Source organism: Thermobia domestica, chromosome 13 (assembly GCF_964235325.1).
Source record: "Thermobia domestica chromosome 13, izTheDome1.hap1.1, whole genome shotgun sequence".
Classification (NCBI taxonomy): Eukaryota; Metazoa; Arthropoda; class Insecta; order Zygentoma; family Lepismatidae; genus Thermobia; species Thermobia domestica.
Window position 1 is genome coordinate 197,934,857 of NC_137466.1, and position 22,251 is coordinate 197,957,107.

Consider the following 22,251-nt stretch of genomic DNA (forward strand, 5'->3'; position numbering starts at 1 on the left):
TGCGTATCTTGACCACGTAAAATACCATTTTGTTATTTTTCTTAACTCTTTCGTATTTCCATATGAGAAGCAAATGTCCTTCGTGTCTGGAGAGGAAGAATCATGGATTCCCACGATTTGTTCTTGGAGGTCAATGGCCAGAACACTACCCTGATAAAGGATGGTGAAGGAAGATGTGAATAAGAAATAGCATGTACTGAAGTTCAGAAAATGGTTGTAGAAATTTGTATGCCCTGTCAGTTTTGGTAAAACCATTAGCTATATTTGCTCCTTTCATCAGTGGTGAGCTTTAGTAATTCTGGAAAATTCTCAAGGTTAAAGCTAACCATCTGAAGGCTTGTTGAAAGGTAGAGTTTTTGAGATCCCTTAAGGTTTTCTCAAAACATCTTTTGGTCCAAGAGAAATACTTGTAGCTCATTAACAAGAGAAGAGACTATACAAGAACTACAAAATTAGAATGTGCATATTTGCCAAAAAAGACAAAGAAATACGTGTAAAATGAACCACCATAAAATATGTATTATTTCTAGTGCGGTATATTGTTATGATTACTCTATATACATTATTTAAAAGTAGCTGTAGTACATTTTTCTTATTAAAATTTTACAATCAAGTAATACTAGAAATCCTATTCTAAGAATTCACCAATCACTCTTATTTTCTGTAAGTTGACCACCTGTCTAAGTTGACCACTTTTCAATCGAACCGATGGTGGCCAACATAGACAGGTTTTACTGTACCTTTAACAATTTTACAACTGTCTAACTACTACAGGTTCTCAATGAAATATTTCTGCAATACTATAATTTTAAAACAGATTTTTAAAAATGTTAAAATTACTTACTCTATTTTATGGTGGAAAAGAGAAATTGACAACAATAAACTAAACTTACTTCTATGGAATTATTTTCTACAGACACATCACTATCGCTAGATTCATCAAGGCTTCCTTTAATAGGTGAATCACAAAATACATCGGAAGCGTCAGATACAGAGTTCGTTTCAGAACGTTCCTCTTCTTGAGATTTACAACTTGCTGAAGAGAGCCATACTGCAGGATTAAGAGCTGTGACTGTAAAAATAATTAATAATAATATTAATAAAAATTTTCGTAATCTGTACTACTAGCAACGAAACTTCGTTCTATCAAGGACATTAACATTTTGATCACTAATTTCATATAATCTACAACAAACCGTAATAAAAAAAAATATTGAGTTAATATTATTTCTTTATTAAATCTCGACGCAAACCTCACCCTCATTTTTGTTATTTTAGAGAATAACAGGCAAGGAATACAAAAATATAGCAAGTAAGCCAGATAGTATCTACAAAATGCTATTAAATACAGTAGACTCCAAGTACCCGGCCCAATGTAGCGGAAGGGCAGCCCAGATAACAAAAAAGCCGGGTAGGCTGGAGTCCTATGAACACATTTCTTTGCCCCACCAACACCAGAAGACAAATATTTTACGAATATAGTACTGTACCCTTATAATCAGGAACAGCGGCAAGTGTACTGTATCGAGGTCCGTTACACACTGACGAAACAATGAACAAGGAGCAGAACGTTGCTCTTTTCCTGTCACAACTTGTATTTTGCACACGACACGTAGGATGATCGTAGCAGACACCCGCTTCCAATGCCTTGGCAATGTTACCAATTCAACGCCTTGCCTTCCTCATTTAATTACGATAAAAGAAAACTAGGTCGGATAGTACGTAGGCCTGATAGTCGCGAGCCGGATACACGGGAGCCTTGTGTAATATAAAAGCGTTTCCAAACTTTGTCCTATGGACCAGAGATTTAGTACGCAGTTAATGACGTCATACTACTTACGCATCCAAATTTCAACACTATACGAAGAGCTATGAAAACAATTATTAGGTCATATAATAGCATTTTGCATATACTATTTCACTCACTTTCTCGATTTTTGATGTTTTTCATTGCCTCTAAGTAATTTACTTAAAAGAAAAAAGAAAAGAAAAAACTTAGCGAAGGTCCTTACGGAAATTGGCACAATTTCTATGTCAAGTATACTTTGAAGGCAATTTGTTTTGATTATTCTGAAGGAAAAGAGTCACCAGATAACACACTTTCAGTAATTACTTGTTTTGTAAGGTCCACCTATATTTAAACCAAAAACTTAACACTCATTGGCACAAAGTTCAAAGCATAAGCCAACTATGTGACATGTAAAATGTCAATGTTTCGAAATCCACTTAAAGGACGTTAGTTAGGAAACATCGCAATGTAAAACTAACATAATATGAGAACGCTAGTCATGGAGGGGACGCCGGACAGTTTTATTTTTTACAAAGTGTGAAATTACGTATATATTTTTTGTATATCGAAATGTGTTCAGATTCAAACCACGTTCTACACAAGGACGCCAGTTAAACTACTTGATGGAGTAAATCTGTTATAAGTCATAGAACTGCTTAAATTAATTAGTATGTCATTAATTACCAGCGGTATGTCATTAATTACCAGCAGTTTGTCGTGGGAAGTATCTCTAGTATTCAGGTAGTATGCTAATAATTTTGGGTCTGAAAAGGATAAATCAATTTACTGGCGTTCTCTACTTGTTCTTAGTCCTTTTATTAACAGCTTCTACAGGATTTGTTTTATATTCAATCAGTATTTGTTGAGGCTTAAAAAAAAAAAAAAAAAAGGGAGGGGGGGAATGCAAATATTAATAAAAGTTGAAGTTTGTAGTTTATTAAAAATTTAGAATTTGTAAAAATGAAAGGAACAATTTCATTGGTTGTTAGAAGTAATTTTCTCCTATTTTCTGAGATTTATAAGCTGTAGCTTTAAATTGTGCATTCAGAATGTTTTAAATTTTACATTTATAATTTGTCTGAAAAAGGGAAAATGGGATTGATATATTTTGGAAACTGTAACACAGTTTATTAATATAAATGAGAGTTTGTTTTGATCAAATTTTATCTTTCTACTTAAGAAAAAAAAATAGTGTAAGATTTATAGAGAAGATGTCTTATTAATCTAAAGCAACCCAGTGTAATGTGTGATCGGTAATAGTTTATATTTTAGCACAATGGTTCTCAACCGATGTGTCGCGACACACTGATGTCATGCAGTCCCCTAAGCTGTGTCGGGAAATTTTAGAATTAAAAAATCATGAAGAATTTAATAATAATTAGTTAAAATCGAGACAGACTGAACCAGTCAACACTTCCAGCGGCAGCAATAATGTTCAGTGCTATATTGACTCATTATAAAAACTATTTGGTTTCACTATTATAATAGAAATTATTATTATTATTATTATTTATAATAAAAATATTAAACAAGGTGTGTCACCGTATCCTGGACGTTCAAAAATTGTGTCGTCAGTCAGAAAAGGTTGAGAACCACTGCTTTAGTACCAACTATAATGCAATCAATGATTTTGATGTCAACTCGAAACTCACGTTCTCTGACCACATCTCCTGAATAGTTAAGAAATCAGTGCGTATGTTGGAGCTTCTTAACCGATTTACTGAAGTACGCACCATGTCATCCTTAGCAACATTCTATAAAACTTTAATAGCTACCAATATCAAATACTGCTCTCCCTATGAGTTATAGGCAGCACCTACCCATCTCTCTGGACTTAACTCTGCAATAGTATGCTTTCGTGTTCCTACACTGCGAATATTAACCTAAGGAGGAACTCTTGAGATCTTAATATATAGACTCCGGGAGAACGCAGAAATAGCTGACATGAAATTACTTCGTAAGATGGTTAATGGGAATTTCAGATTGGAAATCCTACTTCAAGAACTATCCTTACGTGTCCCTTCAGACATAATCCGGAATACCCACCTGCTTCATCTTGCCCACCCTCGGTTGGTAATTATACAGAGGTCTTTTTCTCGCAAGATACCGAACTATTATAATGACCTAACAACTGATGTAAACATTTATTCGAGTTACCCAGTATTTGACAGTAATTAAATATGTGTTGGTCAAATGATATTACTTTTCCACTTCTTGTTGACGTTGACACTGTTGTTTTTATTGTTGTTGATGTTATTTTTATTCTTTCATTTTCTTTCCTGTTTAACATTCTCATGTGTAAAATGGCAAAACTATGATGTACCTAAGAATTCGTTCAACAAATAAATAAATACAGTAAATAAATATAAGTCCTCACCGAAACGTTTAAGATTCAATGAAGTTTTAGTAAGTACATCTGCAGCAGGTGTTTCAGGTCCTCGTTTCGAAGGAGAGAATTTCTCTGAGTCTGCAGAAGAAGTCACGTGGCCATTGAGGTTTTCTGAGGAACTTCTTAAATAGTAGACGGGCTTTGTTCTTGAGAGCCAGATCTTTTGTACTCTGGTCATCATCCAATGTACTGTAGAAAAAGACAGTTAATAACTTTTATCTTATACATCAATACAAATACTTACAAAAATTATATTGCAATCGGAAATTATTATAATTTCTTCGCACTCAAGAGCTAAAATTGCGATACAACTTGTTATACTATGATATATGTACCATGTGATTTTTTCTTAAGCTTTGAATTTTAACTGACAAGCCCAGCGCCAATAAAGAACGCATTTACTACATTTCTCTCTCCCTCATATATATATATATATATATATATATATATATATATATATATGTGTGTGTGTGTTCTAAAAATGGCACCCACGGACCACACTATTTTTCAGGTCAAAATGTCAAAAATAAAGAGAAAATGTTATATAATGGAATGCCCTCCGGGGCCTCCTTTAGCCGCTATGAGGAATCAAAATTTCACTATGCGTCAACATCGCATACTAACTTGGAATCATTAGCATTGCTCTACAAATCCATCGAACAGTTACATCGATTGTTAAGGTAAAAGTAGTGCTAGTGTCAACGTCTATTGACTTTAACTATCATCTGGTAAAAATCGATGTAATTATTTGATGAATTGGTAGATCTAATTTATGGTTCTTTATCTGCGACGTTGCCATATAGTGCAATTCACGTTTCCAGACGAGGACCTTAAAGGTATACAAATGTATATATACTTTTTGGTTTGACTCGCAAAATAGTGCTCTGTGGTCCCTGGGCGCCATTTTTAGAACACCGATATATATATATATAGGGTATTTCAAAACAACACCGACAACGTTTGGGAGGTGATTCCTGACACCAAGATAAGACAAAAAGTATAGACCAACCTGGTTGCATAAATGCTTCCTTTCGGAGTTGTAGGATGCCGAAAATATGAAAAAAAAAATGAACTTTAAAGGTCCATAGCTCCAAAACTATGGGACCTACCGTAGTCGGTTCAAGACATCACTTAGGAACTAATATGTGCACTATCCAAAAATACAAGTTTCATAATCCTAAGGTACTCACGCAACAAAAGTCGGTGTTGTTTTGAAACACCCTGTATATATATATATATATATATATATATATATATATATATATATATATATATATATATATATATATATATGCAGTTATGTCAGGTGCCTTACTTACGAACTAAAATATTTATAAAGGAATGTAACTTCTGGTATCAATTGAAAACTACAAATATTGCTATTCTCTGCTGTCCTTAATTCATTAAACGTTCATATAGCAAGTTTACCCTGCTTTGTTGAGTGCATTTTCAACACAACGAAAAAAACAAAGAAAATTACTGGAATAGCATAAATGTAAATTGAACCACTAAAAATTATAAAATATACTTCACGAAACTACATACCTAATAGTGAAAGTTTTAAATTATAAAATTGAATAAGTTTATCTCACCTCCTGAACCAATAATCAGAAGCATCGTAATAGAAGGAAAATCCAGCGCTATCTCCGTGCCTCGATGTAACACAGTGACCAAATTTAGTGGTACTATCATTAAAAGCAGCACGCGGACGGAAGTCGGAACTTGTAAGAATGATGATGCGATCATCGCAATGAGTAAATATGAAACGTGAAATATGCAACTGAAGAGCTGGTCAAGCTGATCACCTAGAAAGAAATATATAAATCATAGTGACTATTCTCTACGCTTCCAATATTATTACTACTATTATTATTTAAATAATGCATTAGTAATAAAAGAAAATAACAGTTTTGGGAAGTAAATCGTCTACATTTACAAAAGATGCTTAAATGAATATATATACATATATATATAAAATCAAAACTTCCATTACAGCACTAATTTCAAGGTTCGAGAATCACGGGATGAAGTCAATTAAGGAATAACGCAATTAAGTAAATTGAAAATACATTTATATGACTGAACGAAACATTTCAGCAGCTCTGATGTAAGGTTGAGTGAATTGGCAAATACTTTAATTACATAACAAAGTTGACCCAAATGAATGGTGCTGGGGGCATCATCTAAGTCAATTAGAACGACCTAACTAGTCCTAGTTCTCAAGTCCTCAGTCTACAACATACGAGAGTTTAGTTTTATTTATTTATGACATTTTAGACACAGACGGTGAGGTCAATTTCTATTAGAATAATTAACAATGAACAACAATAACAGCAAGAATGGGAAAGAAAGTGGAAGTCGGGCTTCACAAATAGGTCATTCCAGCATTCGCCTGGGAAAACAGGAAAATTCCTGATAAAAGAACTCAAGATATTCTGTCACTGAATTCGAATCGGAACTCCCGATTGCGAAGCAAATACGCTAGTCACTACCCTTCATTCGATCGGCAGATTATGCTATCAACAATCGAAAACGTTCACCGTTGGGAACATTTTATGATTAATATCAAAACATGTTACCCAATACAGCAAGATTTTTTTTTTTTTTTTTTAATTCTCCGAAGAAGCCCTCGTGTACCTAAACTACTCTCAATCTCGAATATCAAGAGAAGAACATGCTTCGCGTTTTACACTCTCACGCATTCTCACGTATTTCAATGCTACAGCAAACAGAAATAACATGCAATTTATTATAATGTAAGCCGTCTGAAAAGCAGTCATATATTTATACATATATATATATAAATCGAAAAATACTCACTTTGCTGTTTCGTATTATGTTATAAATTAGTTTAAAATTCATATTAAAGGTCGGATTTCTGCTGACAGTTGGCAGCATTGTTAAAACATAAATGAAAGTGGGGATAAAATGTACGAGAATTAACTGCACATGAAATAATATATACATACTTAAAATATTTACATTATACTAATTTCTTGAGGATTCATCGTCAGTGGGCCTCGAAAATACGCTATGTGCAGAACTGGCAAGTTTCCAGAAGAAGCAAAACACGAGCTTTCTCATAATTTACATTATCAATAGGAGTCATTTTTAATTCCTTATTCCGGGAAAGCTATTAAGAATTCACACACACGAATATAAGGAAAGATGCAACAAGACATTCTGCTTATACTGTAGTATATACCTCATTTTTGACGAAAATGTCACATAGCGGTTTCTCAAGGTTCACTGCGACGATATACAGGGTGATTATAAATGATAAATCAAGTTTGAAAGAACTGTGGTGTATATTAAAACATGAAAAAATGAAATAAAATCTTTCAGTTTAACGTCTCACGATTATGGCCTTTAGGTTAAGGGAGACAGATGATTAAGGCAAGTGAATGATGATGGAAGTGGTGGAATGAGGAAGTACGAGGAAACGGGAGTATCGCGAGAAAATCCACGGACACGATGTTGTCCATCACAAACTAACTTAGCCGGAGATCGAACCATGGTCCCTATGCACCAGAGGTAAGCGATCTACCACTGAACCACAGTGCCCCTCATATTAAAAAATATATACCATACAATAACAAATGATAATGAAAATATACAGAAATTGTCCAAGTTTTTAGACATACTGCTACAGATACATGATGTGGTTTCCTTTCGTCACACAACACACATCTATGTGCTACCTAAACGAAGAACTCCCACGTCCTTGGATTGGGCAATATGTTAAAGATGACTTAGCGCTTTTCTCATGGCCTCCTAGATCTCCCGATCTAGGAGTTGTGACTTTTGTGCATGTGAAAGACACAATGTATGTGCTTTGATTGACAACAACTTTGGGGAAGCTCAAGGATTACAGCTGCATTTACGACTATTAGTAAGGATATGCTAGACCGTGTGTGGAGCGAACTAGGCTACCGTATACATGTGTATCGTGTGATGAAAGCTAGCTACATCGTACATTTGTATCAGTATATATGGAGCGTTTTTGTATATTTTCATGTATCATTTGTTATCGTACGTACTAGGTACTACTTTAAGATAGCCCTCTCAAGCTCGATGAATCATTAGTGATTACCCTGTCCAAATTCTAAATCTTTGTTCTTCATTTATGATTAGCAATGATGATGAAGGCGTAAATTGTTATTTCAACTTTGACCCAGTGTCTATATCGGCATTAATGTGAGTGAGGAAGAAAGTCAGGGTTGAAGAGATGCCATAACAGCGCTGATTCGGTGAGATACAGGAAAAATCTTATAAAAGCATATCAGGATGACATGCCACGAGATCTTTAAATAAAGAAACGAGAATATTAACCGTTCGTATTCGCTTAGAATTTAGAGAACTTGAAAATGACATACCTGTCCCTCCCATAAGTTTCATGATCCAACCAAGATGATGATTGAACTCAGTGCGAGTTTGATTCAATATATGCAGGAGATAGTGAACGCTAGTATTGATCTGTGCAAGATTCTGAAGAGTGTCTTGATATTGAGCCTCTGCAGCTGCATGGTGACTCAGTATTTGCTGTGTTCGCTTGTCTGAAAATAAAATAAATCAAATAACTAACTTCATCATTAGATTTTATGCCTGTGTTGATTCACAGTGACATACTAGAGGATATTATAATCTAATAGACTGCAGTACAATAGGAAGCACAATGTCAACCAAAAGTTTAAGATCATAATCTGTAATGATGTGCAATTACAGTGAGGTTCTGTACAATACTGTAAAATTATTACAACTATAGTATATTCAATGGACTACTCAAATTATTGTTAAAATCGAATCATTTAGAGTCTTTGCTAAATCTCATTCAATTTATTAGTTTACCTTCAAAAATCTTTTATTCTTGATGTACACTGCTAGACAAGTAAAATAACTTATCATTTCATAATTCTGCAAGAGACACCAATAAATGATAAACTAGTATTCCTTTCACCATCACGCCCCATTCCTTTGGATTGCACGAGCCTTCCTCGTTGTATGACCGAAGACGTCATTGTCCTCTCCCATCAAAATTGCTGGAACACATTTTTCTTGGAGGATTGTGAATGTTATCGCAGAGTGAAGTGTATCGCCATAACAACCACTATTGGAGGCTAGGATAGTTTCCAGGCCAACCTCCGAAAGTTCACTATCACAGAAGCAGCTCACAAAATGAAGCCCAGGCTACCATCCAGATATCACCCTTAAGTTGACCTACGACTATCCATTCGTCGCTCCTGGTAGATCTGACGGGATATGAAATCCAATCGTCAAGTTCAGCATTGATACTACTCTATCTACGCTAGGAATTTATACAACAACTTTGGAGAATCATCTCACCAATTGGAACATCAACTTCAGCATCGCCGTGAATAAAGGGTAATTGAAACAAGAGCTCATTCCCTGTCCTAGTAGTCAAATCTCTTCTCTTCTCTCTCCTCTTTTACCCTTCCATTTAATCTATTAGTCACTTCATCATTTGAAATTGTTGAGTTTCAGTGAAGCATAGCCTCTCATGAACTTAGCCGCTGTGAATTCTCAGTTCTCATCACCATTTACATCCCTTTAAGTAATTTCATGGTAATTTGTAAGTAAAATATATGTCAATTACTGAGCTAATTGAACTGACATTCCACACCTGCACACGCTAGAGATTTAGCTGGGTTTCAATCACTCTAGTTCCTCTTAACCTTTTGTACAGCGGGGGACACTTCTAAATGGTACACCTTAGCCGTAAATCTCCATATGGCTGTACCATTTAGAAGTGTCCCCCGCTGTACATAATACTGATTCTGTGTTTTGCCTTTTTTTTTAAAAGTCTCTTTCAAAATTTTGAAGTATCCTATTTATTTTATGTTTTTTTTTTCTTTCCAAAAGAGCAAAGTAAAATTTTATTATGAGCAAACAGTGAACGTTTCCCGAAGTAAGAGCACTGTTACAGTGAATAGAAATGATGTTAAGGAGAATATTCAAAATTTCCAATTAGATCTGTATTTTAATAAGTGATGCAGTTGAACGTGCTACATTATTTAGTGAAGAAGAAAAGAAACAATTACATCAACTGTTGTTGAAGCATCAAAAAGTTTTTGCTCTATTTCTCTAATTTGTGTAATAAGTTTCAGTATCGCCTAGAAGTTGAAACAAATGAACCTATAGTTGCAAGAACTTAATATTCCATAAAAGTACAAGGAAAGTATTCGTGAAGAAATTCGTAAATTATTAGAATGGGTGTAATACGACCAAGGTCCTCATGTCATATGTTATGTTTTGAAAAAGAATGAGTCACTACAAATTGTGGTGTAGAGCTTTGAATCTACACACTATGAACACAGCTTCGTGTGTAGAAAAATTATCAGACATTTACGGAGTTAGTGGAAAGAAAGTGCTCGGTATCTTAGATTTTTCGAGTTCTTACCAACAGTATGGTATTACTGAAGATTCTTGCAATATTTAGCATTTTTGTTTGAAGGAAATTGGTATGAATATACACGAATGATGTTTGGTGTAACTTTTTTTTCTGTACTGCAACTGTGTTTAAATGAAGTATTTCCATTAGTGTTACAAGAACATCTAAGTATGTTGATGTTACCATTGCCGCTGAAATAGTTTCTGATTTTTAGCGCGTTTAGATGTAGTGCATACTTTGTTGAGTGAAGCCAATACGACATTGAACCTTACAAAATGTATTTTTACTCTTAGTGAAATTGATTATTTTGACTATTATGTATCAGCTTCTGAAGTTCGTCGAGATCCAAAATATGCAGAATCTATTGAAAAGTTACCGGAACCTAGAAATTTGGAAACATTACGATCATTTTTGGGTGCAGTGCAGTAGCATTCCCAAAACTATAAAGGACCGTGCAATTAAAGCAGCAAAAAGGAAAAAGGTGGAAATAGGAACCGAAACATCAAAGAGTACACATTTTACCAGTCAGCGAGATAAATCCACACCTCATCAAGGGTAACAACAAACTTCCACCGATCACCCTCGAGATGACGCTCATACAGCCTCCTGCAGTTCCGTTTTCGCTCAGTCACACATGACACGGTTTCGGGGTGTGCCTATTGCTCTTGGGAACGACATAGTAAATCCCTGTAAATGACATGGTTAACTGTTGCCAGCAATGTATGGAATTTGCTCGACATCGCACACTATGTGGGAGGATTTTCGGAGGTCGTCATATGCCAAACCACAGGCAACAGTGGCAGAATAGTCCTCACGGAAGACCGGTTTTTATCTGCTCGCGTCGGTGTGGTGAGCCAAGGACTGTGTCTCATATTTCTGTGTAATACGATTCACAGTGATACGACCTACACTAAAAGTTCACACTTGACACTCTTCTACGATATGCAACGCCGTAAACTTGACGTCGAAAAGGGCAACAGTGAACCCCTCTCGGAATTGTTGTTTCGGTGGCAACAAAACTAACAAGATATTGTTGTTTCCTCGTGGCAATATCACGACGATGGGTTGCAAATACGCGGTACAGTTGCACATTGATTTCGGCTCAGTATTAATGACCCAACCTCCGTATGTGTATACAGTCTCAGTGGAGGTGAAAGGTTTTAACAGTTTTATATATATATATATATATATATATATATATATACCTATGAAGGCTTTAGTTGTCTCGTAGTATTTAATCTGCCGTTTATCCTCATGCAAGTCATAGTTTGATGAAGCCACATGTTTAGCTGCCGCACAAAATATCAGTTTTATAATAAAATTAGTTTGCTTTACTCAGCGATTAGTTTATTATTTAATTAAATATATAATAGGCAAAATTGGTATAATGGAGAATATTACAGAAATGTTGATAAATACAGCTACAAAAATAAGAAGCACGAAGAAAAATGAGAAGAGAATCCCAAATACACAATCTAACGAAAAAAAAAAAAAAAAAAGGAAAGAAATGAAGGCAATTGTACCCAAGATATCACAGATCAAACATATTTTTTTCAACAGATTTAACATTAGGTATAAGCTCGGTCAATTCAATTTTAAATTCCCTTATTTGCACTATGCTAGTTATTTGGTGCTGTAAGATATTTGCTAGCTGTTTTCTTATTGTAATACGCGAGTTGTCACGGTAACGAAAAAGCGACATCCTGTTCTCGTGAAAAAGAAGCTTCTATCGCTATATGGCTAGTATAATCGCTTTTGGTACGTGGAACTCCAATTTCATACCCAGTGGAAGCTTACGTGATTTGAATCTCATGTTAAGACTAAGGTTCACGTCTCTGACTTAATGTTAAACATAAAATCAAACTGTTAGTGTGAGATTTGAACGATGTTTAACGCACTTCAATAATAACTATTTACTGGAAAGAAGTGTTACTAGAAATTACAGGCCAAGCTTGAACGCTGCACGTACTTTCGTACCTGTAATATACGAATGAAATTTTTAATAATGTAATTCTCGTTTAGTTTCAAGACTTCATTAGTGAAGTCCTGCTAACTTTTTCAGTCATTCTTCCAAGGTGTTTTCGACTGCTACTTTAATCCATCATGTTTTAAGTCTTAAACAGGAACTAGCTATTCAGGTTCAAATTTCATGCTTATATTATACAGAATAAGCGTAAAGATGCAGACGTCAACGTATTACTTTCATAGTTATTTGAGTATGGCTTCGAGATAGCGCCAGACTTGGTCTTATAGTTTGACGAGAAACCCAAAACCATTTCGTCTCGAAGTCCTATATATCCTCGAGAATCCAATGTCTCCTTCCATGTCCCTCTGATACTAATGAAGTAACAAATATAAAGTGTGGTGATAGAGATGTCCTACCTACAGCTGGGAACGTAAAGCCAGCTTCTTAAAAACTGCATGTACATGCACTTCAGTATTTACATGACTGGATAAATGGCCATTTGTTTCCAATACAAATTGTTATAAGAGGAATTACTTTTTTTTTTCTTTCTTTCTTTCTTTCTTTTTAAAGTCGCTTGATCAACTGTTCTTCAGTTCTCGAAATGTCTTACAATACTAGACCAAGAGCGAAAACTGTCTATCCGCACCAAATCCAAGATCATGTGCGCTAACCATTCAAAACGTACGAGAGCAACTTTTAATCTTTATTAATATTTTGTAGCCCCTTCTATTGTCTAGTTCCATTTTTCCATTACCTAATTAGATAGTAATGGTTAGTCCTTAAATGAAATTAAATGAAATGTACTTCAATGAAATGATGAATATATACACAGTTTATCACTAAGCTGCTGAGTACCGCATTACAGGAACGGTTGCATTTAATGTTACGCTCAAGTTCAGAAATGGAAGTTGCACGAGTAATGCAAACCCATTCTCCAATCGAGAATGCAATGACCAATGAAGAACGCTGAAAGAGACTATTAGCCAATCAAGATGTCGTCCGATACAATTCCCGGATACCCTCAAAATGATGGCTATATAATTACTCAGATACTTTCTATTTACACTAGATTATATTAATTTCAAACACTAAATTGAAGCACAATCAATCTTACAATTTTTCCCCACTACCACATTATACAGACATTAATCTCAAGGAAGTTCTTATTACTTCTGAAATTTCAGGATAAATTAAAAAGATCAACTTACCAATTCGATCAAATATATCCATCGCCTCCTTACGTATAGCGGTTAAGTCTTGCAAAATCCGCCTATGATTCTGTTCTTGGATTGACGACTGATTCACGAGCTGGTCACCAGCACTATCTGTTACATAAGAGATATCCAGTACAGATGTTTTAGTCAGTACAAGGAAGTGCACATTTCTTTGTATAATGCGTTCTGAATAAGGTTTTGGTCAAACTAAAAAACTGTTAACTGCTTTAAATAAAAAAAAATAAATAATTATCTCTGAATATACCGGTATATCTAATAAATTTATATTAACAATATATATGAACGAAGTAGGGACATTTGAGCTAGATTATTCAAGCTTGGACCCATCTATTGCTAATGTGAACCAGTTTAAGAGATGTCATTAAAAATTATATATATAAACCTTTAACATAGAAATAGGATAGTATGAATGCAAAGTAATGATGCAAGTATCACACACACACATATTATATATATATATATATATATATATATATATATATATATATATATATATATATATACAGGGTGGTAAAACTATTTGAAGAAACTTCGGGAGCTGATTCCCGACACCGACACCAGCAAAAAAGTCCTCTGGAACTTTGGTCAGTGAGGGGTAGTTTCGGCGAAATAAGGTGTCGCAAGTATGAAAAAATGAACTTCGTAGGGCTGTAATTCAAAAATAACGCAACATAGAGAGTGCAGTTTAGAACATGACACTCGAAATCATTCCTGCTTGATTGAAAAATGTATGTTTCAAACCTCCGCAAGTTGTTTGCGAGGGATTCCTCAAAGGAACATAGGGATCACTTGCCAGGTTACAGGGAACAGGACATTCTACAGGACTTTTTATATATAAACCAGGGTTCCCACTCTCTATCCTCAAAAAGTTTCCAGGACAAATCACCAATTCTCCAGGACTTCGACACAGGAAGGGATAACAGGATTTCAACTGTAGGTTCAAAACTCACAACAGTGAAATGACAAGTACAGTAGCTTATGCAGTGAATATTAATGCAACTACAGTATTAATACCCAATAATTATATGCATAAAGCGGAGCGTAATTGCTGCTTGATTTTGGTGGCATTTAACTTCCCTTATAGCCACCCGATCCACCCACATCCAGCGCATATATTTTTATTCTTTCTACATGACATATTAATTGTGCACCGAACAAATTTACAAACATCAAAAATCTATTTTTCGTACATGGCATATTCATTGCGTGACAGTTTGACAGATATAATTACAGGGGAAAAAAGGAACTATATTACAGTTTTTCAACTGAGTATAGAGTTGTGTGATATCTCCTTTAGCGAAGCTGCTCTACGTATAGCATTTGACTTTGTTAATAAAGTACAGCAAGACTTCTGCTCTGCTTCATGTGTAAGCTGGTTTGATTCAGTCTCCAAAGCTTCAGTTGTTTCCATCAATTTCCTTTTCTTTCTCTGCAACTGCTGTACATTTTCAGTTATCTCTTTCCTCTTGCTATCCACTTGACTTTCTCCTCATTACCTTCCAATGAAATCCTAACTTAAACAACTCATGAAAACTTGAAGTTTCTTTGATATAGCAAGGAATTGAGTTTCACATAGATATGACCTTGTCACTAATAGCATTCATATGAAATTTTACTGAAGAGTAAGTACTGTTGCGAAAATAGACTGATTATGGAGGATTGATACTGGTACAAAGCACAGTTTCTGGAGGATAGTGCTAGTGAAGACAGCATCTAAGAATGGGTTGAGAGACTAATGGATGAAAGAAGAAGAGAGAAGTTCTCCCAGTCAACCACCTTGTTGGGAGAAAGAAAAAGCCCACCAACTACCCACACATGTAGGATCATGACAATTTTTCAGTACAAAGCAGGAATAGCGAACAAAAATAGCAATCGATTAAAATCTTCATTATAATTATGAAAAATCTAACATTCAGTATTTCTGTAAATTTCAAGGACAGAAATGCATGTTCAAGAACATTTCCACGAGGTTTTCAGACAAAATCAATTCAAGGGCATTTCCAGGTTTTCCAGGACGAGTGAGAACTATGATAAACATAAGAATTTCATTATATATAGTTGTTGCCTCTGTAATTAATTCCTATTTATCATATTCCAAGTAAACCTCTTGTCTTGATCAAGCTGTCGTTTTTTCCGTTTAACGTTTCACGATTACGCTCGAAGGTTAAGACAGGTGGTAATTATGATAATGAAGGGAATGGTGCAATGAATAAAATGGGAGGAAACTGGAACACCCAAAGAAAATCCACGCACCCAGTGTTTTTATCCACCCCAAAGCCCACTTGACATGAGCTGGGATCGAATCAGATATCTCAGGCACAAAAAATCGATGCCTCCACTTTTTTTAATTAATAAATTTATAGTAGCGAAGAGAAGCGGGGTGAGTATCTTTGAGTATATTCTGTAGCTATCTAGTTGGCCTTTTTCAATCCTTCCCTATTATCACCAATCTCCTTTAACCTCGGAACATAATCGTCGGATGTTAAACTAGAACTAAAAATACACAAGCCATGGCCTTTTTCAGTCCATGGAAGACACTACCAGCGGCCAGACGATGCAAGCTTCAACCAGGTAATGTGTGGTTAGCGTATCGAATCCGACTGTCATTATTTCTGACTTTCTAGTCTCAAGTCTTAGGCTGCGCAGAAAAATTCTTTTTTGATTACGTTTTCTTAACTTTGTTATTAACTTCAGGTTTCAACTTCCCTTTGTTCAATCGGATAATAATTAGTATCTACATGGAATGCTTTCAGTGAAAACACAGCTATATAATAATACTGAACCATCGCCATGAAATATAAGATAAATTGCTAATTGTTGTTATTGTTAATCATCTCTACTTTCAGCACACTGTGGCACTTATATGTCCCTCTGTTTTCATACCATGACCTTGATAACGGAGACCAACATTTTTATAGTAGTAAAACACGTAATCACTCTGTATATCGAACAATGGCCTGGTTTTCTTGATTATGCCTATGTTCAAGTTTATTCAAGCACGACACCAGCTGTCTTTAAACCACCCTGTACTTACATCTTGTTGAGTAAAACTGAATTAAATGAGGGCGGGAGGGGGAGAACTGAAAGTTATTGAAAACCAAGTTGCCTTTTAATATAATGTATGTGATCATTTAATACCTAAACTACGTGCATCTGGCCTTTAGCGATATTGGTCTCTGGAGAGTTTAACGTTCCTTTCTGGGATCCGAACCATGTGAAATACCAACTAGCATCCCGTCTTGTGTGTAGAAACAATTCAGTATTTTGAAAATCAATTCAACATTTTAAACTAAGTCCATGCTAATGAAAGCTAAATAAACAAAATGTAACATCAACTTAAAATTCTTTTGATGTAATTTTTCATCATGGTCTGTGAAATAATTTTTTGTTACTTTGAAATTCGTACAAATGACGAATTCACACACACACACATTTTATATATATATATATATATATATATATATATATATATATATATATATATATATATATATATATATATATATAATTTTACCGAATTCTAATGGATAGAGCGTAACTTACCAAGTTTATTTTTTACATTCTTCACTAATTCTGACAATTCTTTGTGCCCTGCAGCTATCAATGCTTTTTCGCGGTTCAATTCTTGTAAATTGAAGCTGATGAACTCACGCAGATTTTGCTGCGTCATTCTTAACCGCTCCTGTTGGAGCAATAATTCCTTGTGGCCATCCGATACAGAACTCAAGGTATGATTCGTTAATTTTTCCAACTTCTCTTGGCCTACCTGAAAAACAAAATTTTCGAGACTAAAAAGTTACGATCTAATAAACACAGCTGGATAAATTATTTACGTGAATTCTTCTTAGACACTGATTATGATTTTGTTTTCCTCGTGAAGATATCATTTCTGTGTATTTTAAACCTTGATTTAATAGTTCTTAGCTTATGTCAATGTACATCGTGACAGATGAAGGAAACAGTACATGCTTTAAAATTATATTGCTGCATAAATATACAGGCATAATAATATAACTTTCTTTATTAAGTTAATACACGAAAATATAGCTTGATCGATTAATGGGAATTTCACGTAACACTTCAACACCAACGCTATAGAGACGGAACCTACTTATTTAAACTGTGACTCAGCTTAATACCGGGATATTTATGATAGGCCTTCTGCTCTTACCAGGAACCGAACCCAGGACTGAGCACAGAAAGCAGCACACACATACATAACTAATCTACGCAGATACAGTATTTAAATTCTTTAAATTAATTTATTTTTTAAGGTACCTAATCTATAGGCTACAGGATACGAAAGACAAGCGCAAATGAATAATGAAGGTGGCAATGTTCCCAATCCACTACATGTTCACTTAAATCAAGGATCATACATAATAGAATTAACCCTTTACAACTGGGAGAGTGCATCCCGCATCTTTAAATTGTGCTACAGAACTTAAAGGAAATAACTTTATGTTACAAAATAAAACGTAAATAAAACAATGAATTAATTAAACCACCTTTTTAAAAAAATCTCACCAGGAATCAAACCCAGGACCCCGTACACCAAAGGGGCACCTAGCCACTACACTAACGAGACAGGCTACGCTTATAATGTTCAACATTTCTCTACAAGATAGATTATATAATATTTCTATTACGTATTCATTACTATTATGCTTCTATAAAAACTCGAACAAGTTGTTACCATCACTCACTTAACCAAAATAGGCCTAACGAATAAAAAACAAATTTACACTTGAAAATTCACTTTAATTTTTAATATCTTCAACTTCCACCACACAAGTTATACCAACTTGCATTGGTATACCAACTTTAAACGTTTATATTGCAGGGTTCCCACTATCTTTCCCCCCAAAAAATTCCATGACGTTTCCAGGAAAAATCATCAATTTTCCAGGACTTCCGACATAGAAAAGTATAATAGGATTGCAACTGTAGGTTCAAAACTCACAAAAGTAAAATGAAAAGTATAGTAGCTTATGCAGTGAATATTAATGCAAGTACAGTATTAACAACAATAATCAAATACACAAAGCGGAGAGTTTCCCCCCCCCTCCTTACTCCCCTTATGGCCACCCGATCCATTCACATCCAGTACATGTACTTTCATTCTTTGTACATGACATTTTAATTGTGCACCGAACAAATTTACAAACAACAAAAATCTATTTTTCGTACATGGCATCTTCATTGCGTGCCAGTATGACAGATATAGTTAGGAAAAAAAAAAAGGAATTATATTACAAGTTTTTCAACTGAGCGTGGAGTTGTGTGATTTCCTTATCTATAGACATAATCTTTCTTCTTTTACGAAACTGCTCTACGGATAGATTTGACTTTGCCAATAAAGTAAAGCAAGACTTCTGCTCTGCTTCATGTACAAGAAACTTAAAGTTTCTTTGGTATAGCAAGGAATTGAATTTCACCTAGATATGATCTTGTCACCAGTAGCATTCATATGAAATTTTACAGAAGAGTAAGTACTGTCTTGCGAAAATAGACTGATTATAGAGGATTGAGTGTCTGGAGAATAGTGCTAGTGAAGACAACATCCAAGAATGGGTTGAGAGACTAGTGGATGAAAGAAGAAGAGAGAAGTTCTCCCAGTCAACCACCTTGTTGGAAGAAAAAGCCCACCAACCACCCACACGTGAACGATCATGACAAATTGTTATTCAGCTCAAAAACAGGAAGAGCAATCAATTAAAACCTTCATTATAATTATGAAAAATCTAACATCAGTATTTCTGTAAATTTCAAGGACAGAAATAGATTTACAAGAACATTTCCACGAGGTTTCCAGGACAAAATCAATTCAACGACATTTCCAGGTTTTCCAGGATTTCCAGGACGAGTGGGAACCCTTTATTAATATGAACATCAATTATCCGACTATTTTAATGTGTTCTACATAATCATTTATCTAAAATAGTAAATAAATAAATAAAAACAGATAAGTAAGACATAGTCGGTCTAAATATTCCTTCCTTACTATCGTTATAGAAACTACCACAGCAACTCTTAATTCAATATCGAACACTATGCTGATAGGAACACGTATGAAGAATGGAAGAACAATGGGTATCTAAGAAGCTTTTTACGCATGGGAAAAAAACAGAAAAGGGCTAAGAACAAGAATATGACAGGATAAAAAGAAAATATGATGAAAAAGGTTAGATAAAGAATAAGGTGAAAGAAGTCAATGAAGATGCCTCATACACACCCAGAGCTCGTGGGATGTTGGAATCGAGAACTAATGGTAACAACGATAGGATGCAGTTGTAGCAAATTAGAACTTTTTTTTTAAAGTAAATAAATGGCGAGAAACAAACGTTACTACTCCATATAAAATATTTTATGGACGTGAATAATATGGAAGGAATTAAAAGCAAACATCTATAAAACATAAGTATATTCTCATACAATGAAACACCACTGAATTAGGGGTGGACTGCGTAATGCAGATATTAAGACGCTGCCTTCTCCTTTCTGCGCATGGACGCTGCAGTAGGATATACATATACGAGGGTCATTTAACTCGAAGTGGCAACTTTGTTACGATTGGTGTCGTGTGAGCAGGAGACAAATGACGAACGTAGTGTAAGCCCTGGATGTGTACGAGTCAGTTCAACGTTGCTGCGGTCCCATATTACGGTGTGTGTGGCGAATAGACATTGTTAAAGTGATTGTTGTGTGAAATACCGCCCCAACACAATGTTTGCGCGTGCAGAACAGCGTGTGAATTCCAGGTTGCACGAGGGCGAAATGCTAGGACGATTCACAGAGGATTAGTAGAAGCCTGTGGTGAAGCTGCTCTACCGTATCGGACAGTAGCGAGATGGGTTGCAGCATTTCAGGCGGGACAACAGTCAAACAAAATGCACGATGGAGGACATATGCGAACGGCTATGGACGAAATTCATCTTGCAAGACTACGGACACTGCTTGACGGTGATCGGCACTGGACTTGTAGTGAATGCATGAGCGGAACATTTCTTCCGGATCAGTGCTCCGCATGCTAATACAAGACATGCATGCGGAAAATTGCAGCCAGATGGGTACCCCATGCTCTTGACCAAGGTTCAAAAGTGGCATAGGTGGGAATGTGTGCGCTACACTTTTAACGTTACAATGAGGAAGGTGATGACTTCTTGCACTGCATTACTGCAAGTGATGAAACGTGGGAAAGATCCTACGAGCCTGAATTAAAACGTCAGTCGAGTGAATGGCGCCACCCAGAATCTCCACGACCGAAAAAGCTTAGGCAAGAGCCAGCAAACGTGAAGGTGATTATGATAATGTCATACGACTACGAAGGCATTATCCTGTCACATGAAGTTCCACCGGGCGTTACCGACAATTCTGTATAGTATGCTTCATACCTCAGTCACCATTTGTGACCAGCATTGCGGCGCAAATGTCCACACCTCCTGGAGTCTGGACGAATTATCCTACACAACACCAGACGCCACACAGCCAATCCAGTACAGACTGTTACGACGATGGGGTTGGGAGGAACTGAAGCATCCACCATACTCCCAGGATAAGAGCCCCTGCGATTTTGATATTTTCCCAAAATTAAAGAACCTCTCAGGGGCAAACGTTTCATAGACATTCCCAGCATTGTTCGTGCCTTAGGACGCACTGTCACCACCCTCTCACAAAGTGGGGCTTTGATAGATATTCAACGGCTATCCGACATCTGGCGAAGATTTCAACAGGCTGGCGGAGACTACATCGAAGGACTGTAAGCTCCTCGAAGTGAATAATTGACTACATTCCATTTCACAACTATGTTGCGACTTCGAGTTAAATTACCCTCGTATATAAGTAGAAGTGTAGCCCTCTGAAAGCAAATGGTAAAAGAGAAAGAATGGGTAAAATGCACGATTTAGACGCCTTCGATCAAGGACAAATAATAGATGCTCCGCACGGGAGGCTTCCAATTTCAGAAATGAGATTTACTCATTACACAGTGTCTAGAGTATGGTGAGAATGCATAGATAGTGGTGAAAGGAAGAGTAATCGATTGAACAGCATTGACAAAAAGCCTTAAATGATTGTAACATTTGAAGACTCAGCTGCACAGTATGTAGCCATTGCCTTTAAATCTCAGCCAGGATGACTATCCAACTGAGTGGATAAGTCCAGTAGGATATTCAGTAAACAAACTGTGAAATCATATTCTATACGTGCTACGTTTGCTTCACAGTATGGGCTTTAGAATTCGACGACTAATGAAAGTACCACTTCTCACTGTACGCCACCACGCCCAACGTCTTACATGGCCTACAGAACACCATTACTAGACAATTGACGATTGGAGGAGAATAGCATAGGGTGATGAGCCTCAATTCCGATAATACGCTGACGGCAAACTGCGAATATTACACAGGCTCCGAGAGGCCATGGATCCAAGGTGCCAGGAGGATGGAACTGTACAAGGCCATG

At 35.8% G+C, this 22,251-nt stretch overlaps 1 protein-coding gene across 2 annotated transcripts in view; it reads right to left on the reverse strand.

Annotated features, from left to right (window-relative positions):
- LOC145668921 (protein brambleberry-like) overlaps positions 1-22,251 on the reverse strand; it is a 55,834-nt gene that overhangs the window by 20,651 nt on the left and 12,932 nt on the right. For both annotated transcript variants that reach the window (XM_081737201.1, XM_081737200.1), the window contains exons 5-10: positions 17,332-17,554; positions 13,762-13,878; positions 8,555-8,734; positions 5,771-5,983; positions 4,167-4,367; positions 894-1,072 (exon numbers count right to left, since the gene is read on the reverse strand). In XM_081737201.1, the coding sequence (XP_081593327.1) occupies positions 894-1,072; positions 4,167-4,367; positions 5,771-5,983; positions 8,555-8,734; positions 13,762-13,878; positions 17,332-17,554 (1,113 nt within the window). The remainder of the gene's footprint in view (positions 1-893; positions 1,073-4,166; positions 4,368-5,770; positions 5,984-8,554; positions 8,735-13,761; positions 13,879-17,331; positions 17,555-22,251) is intronic.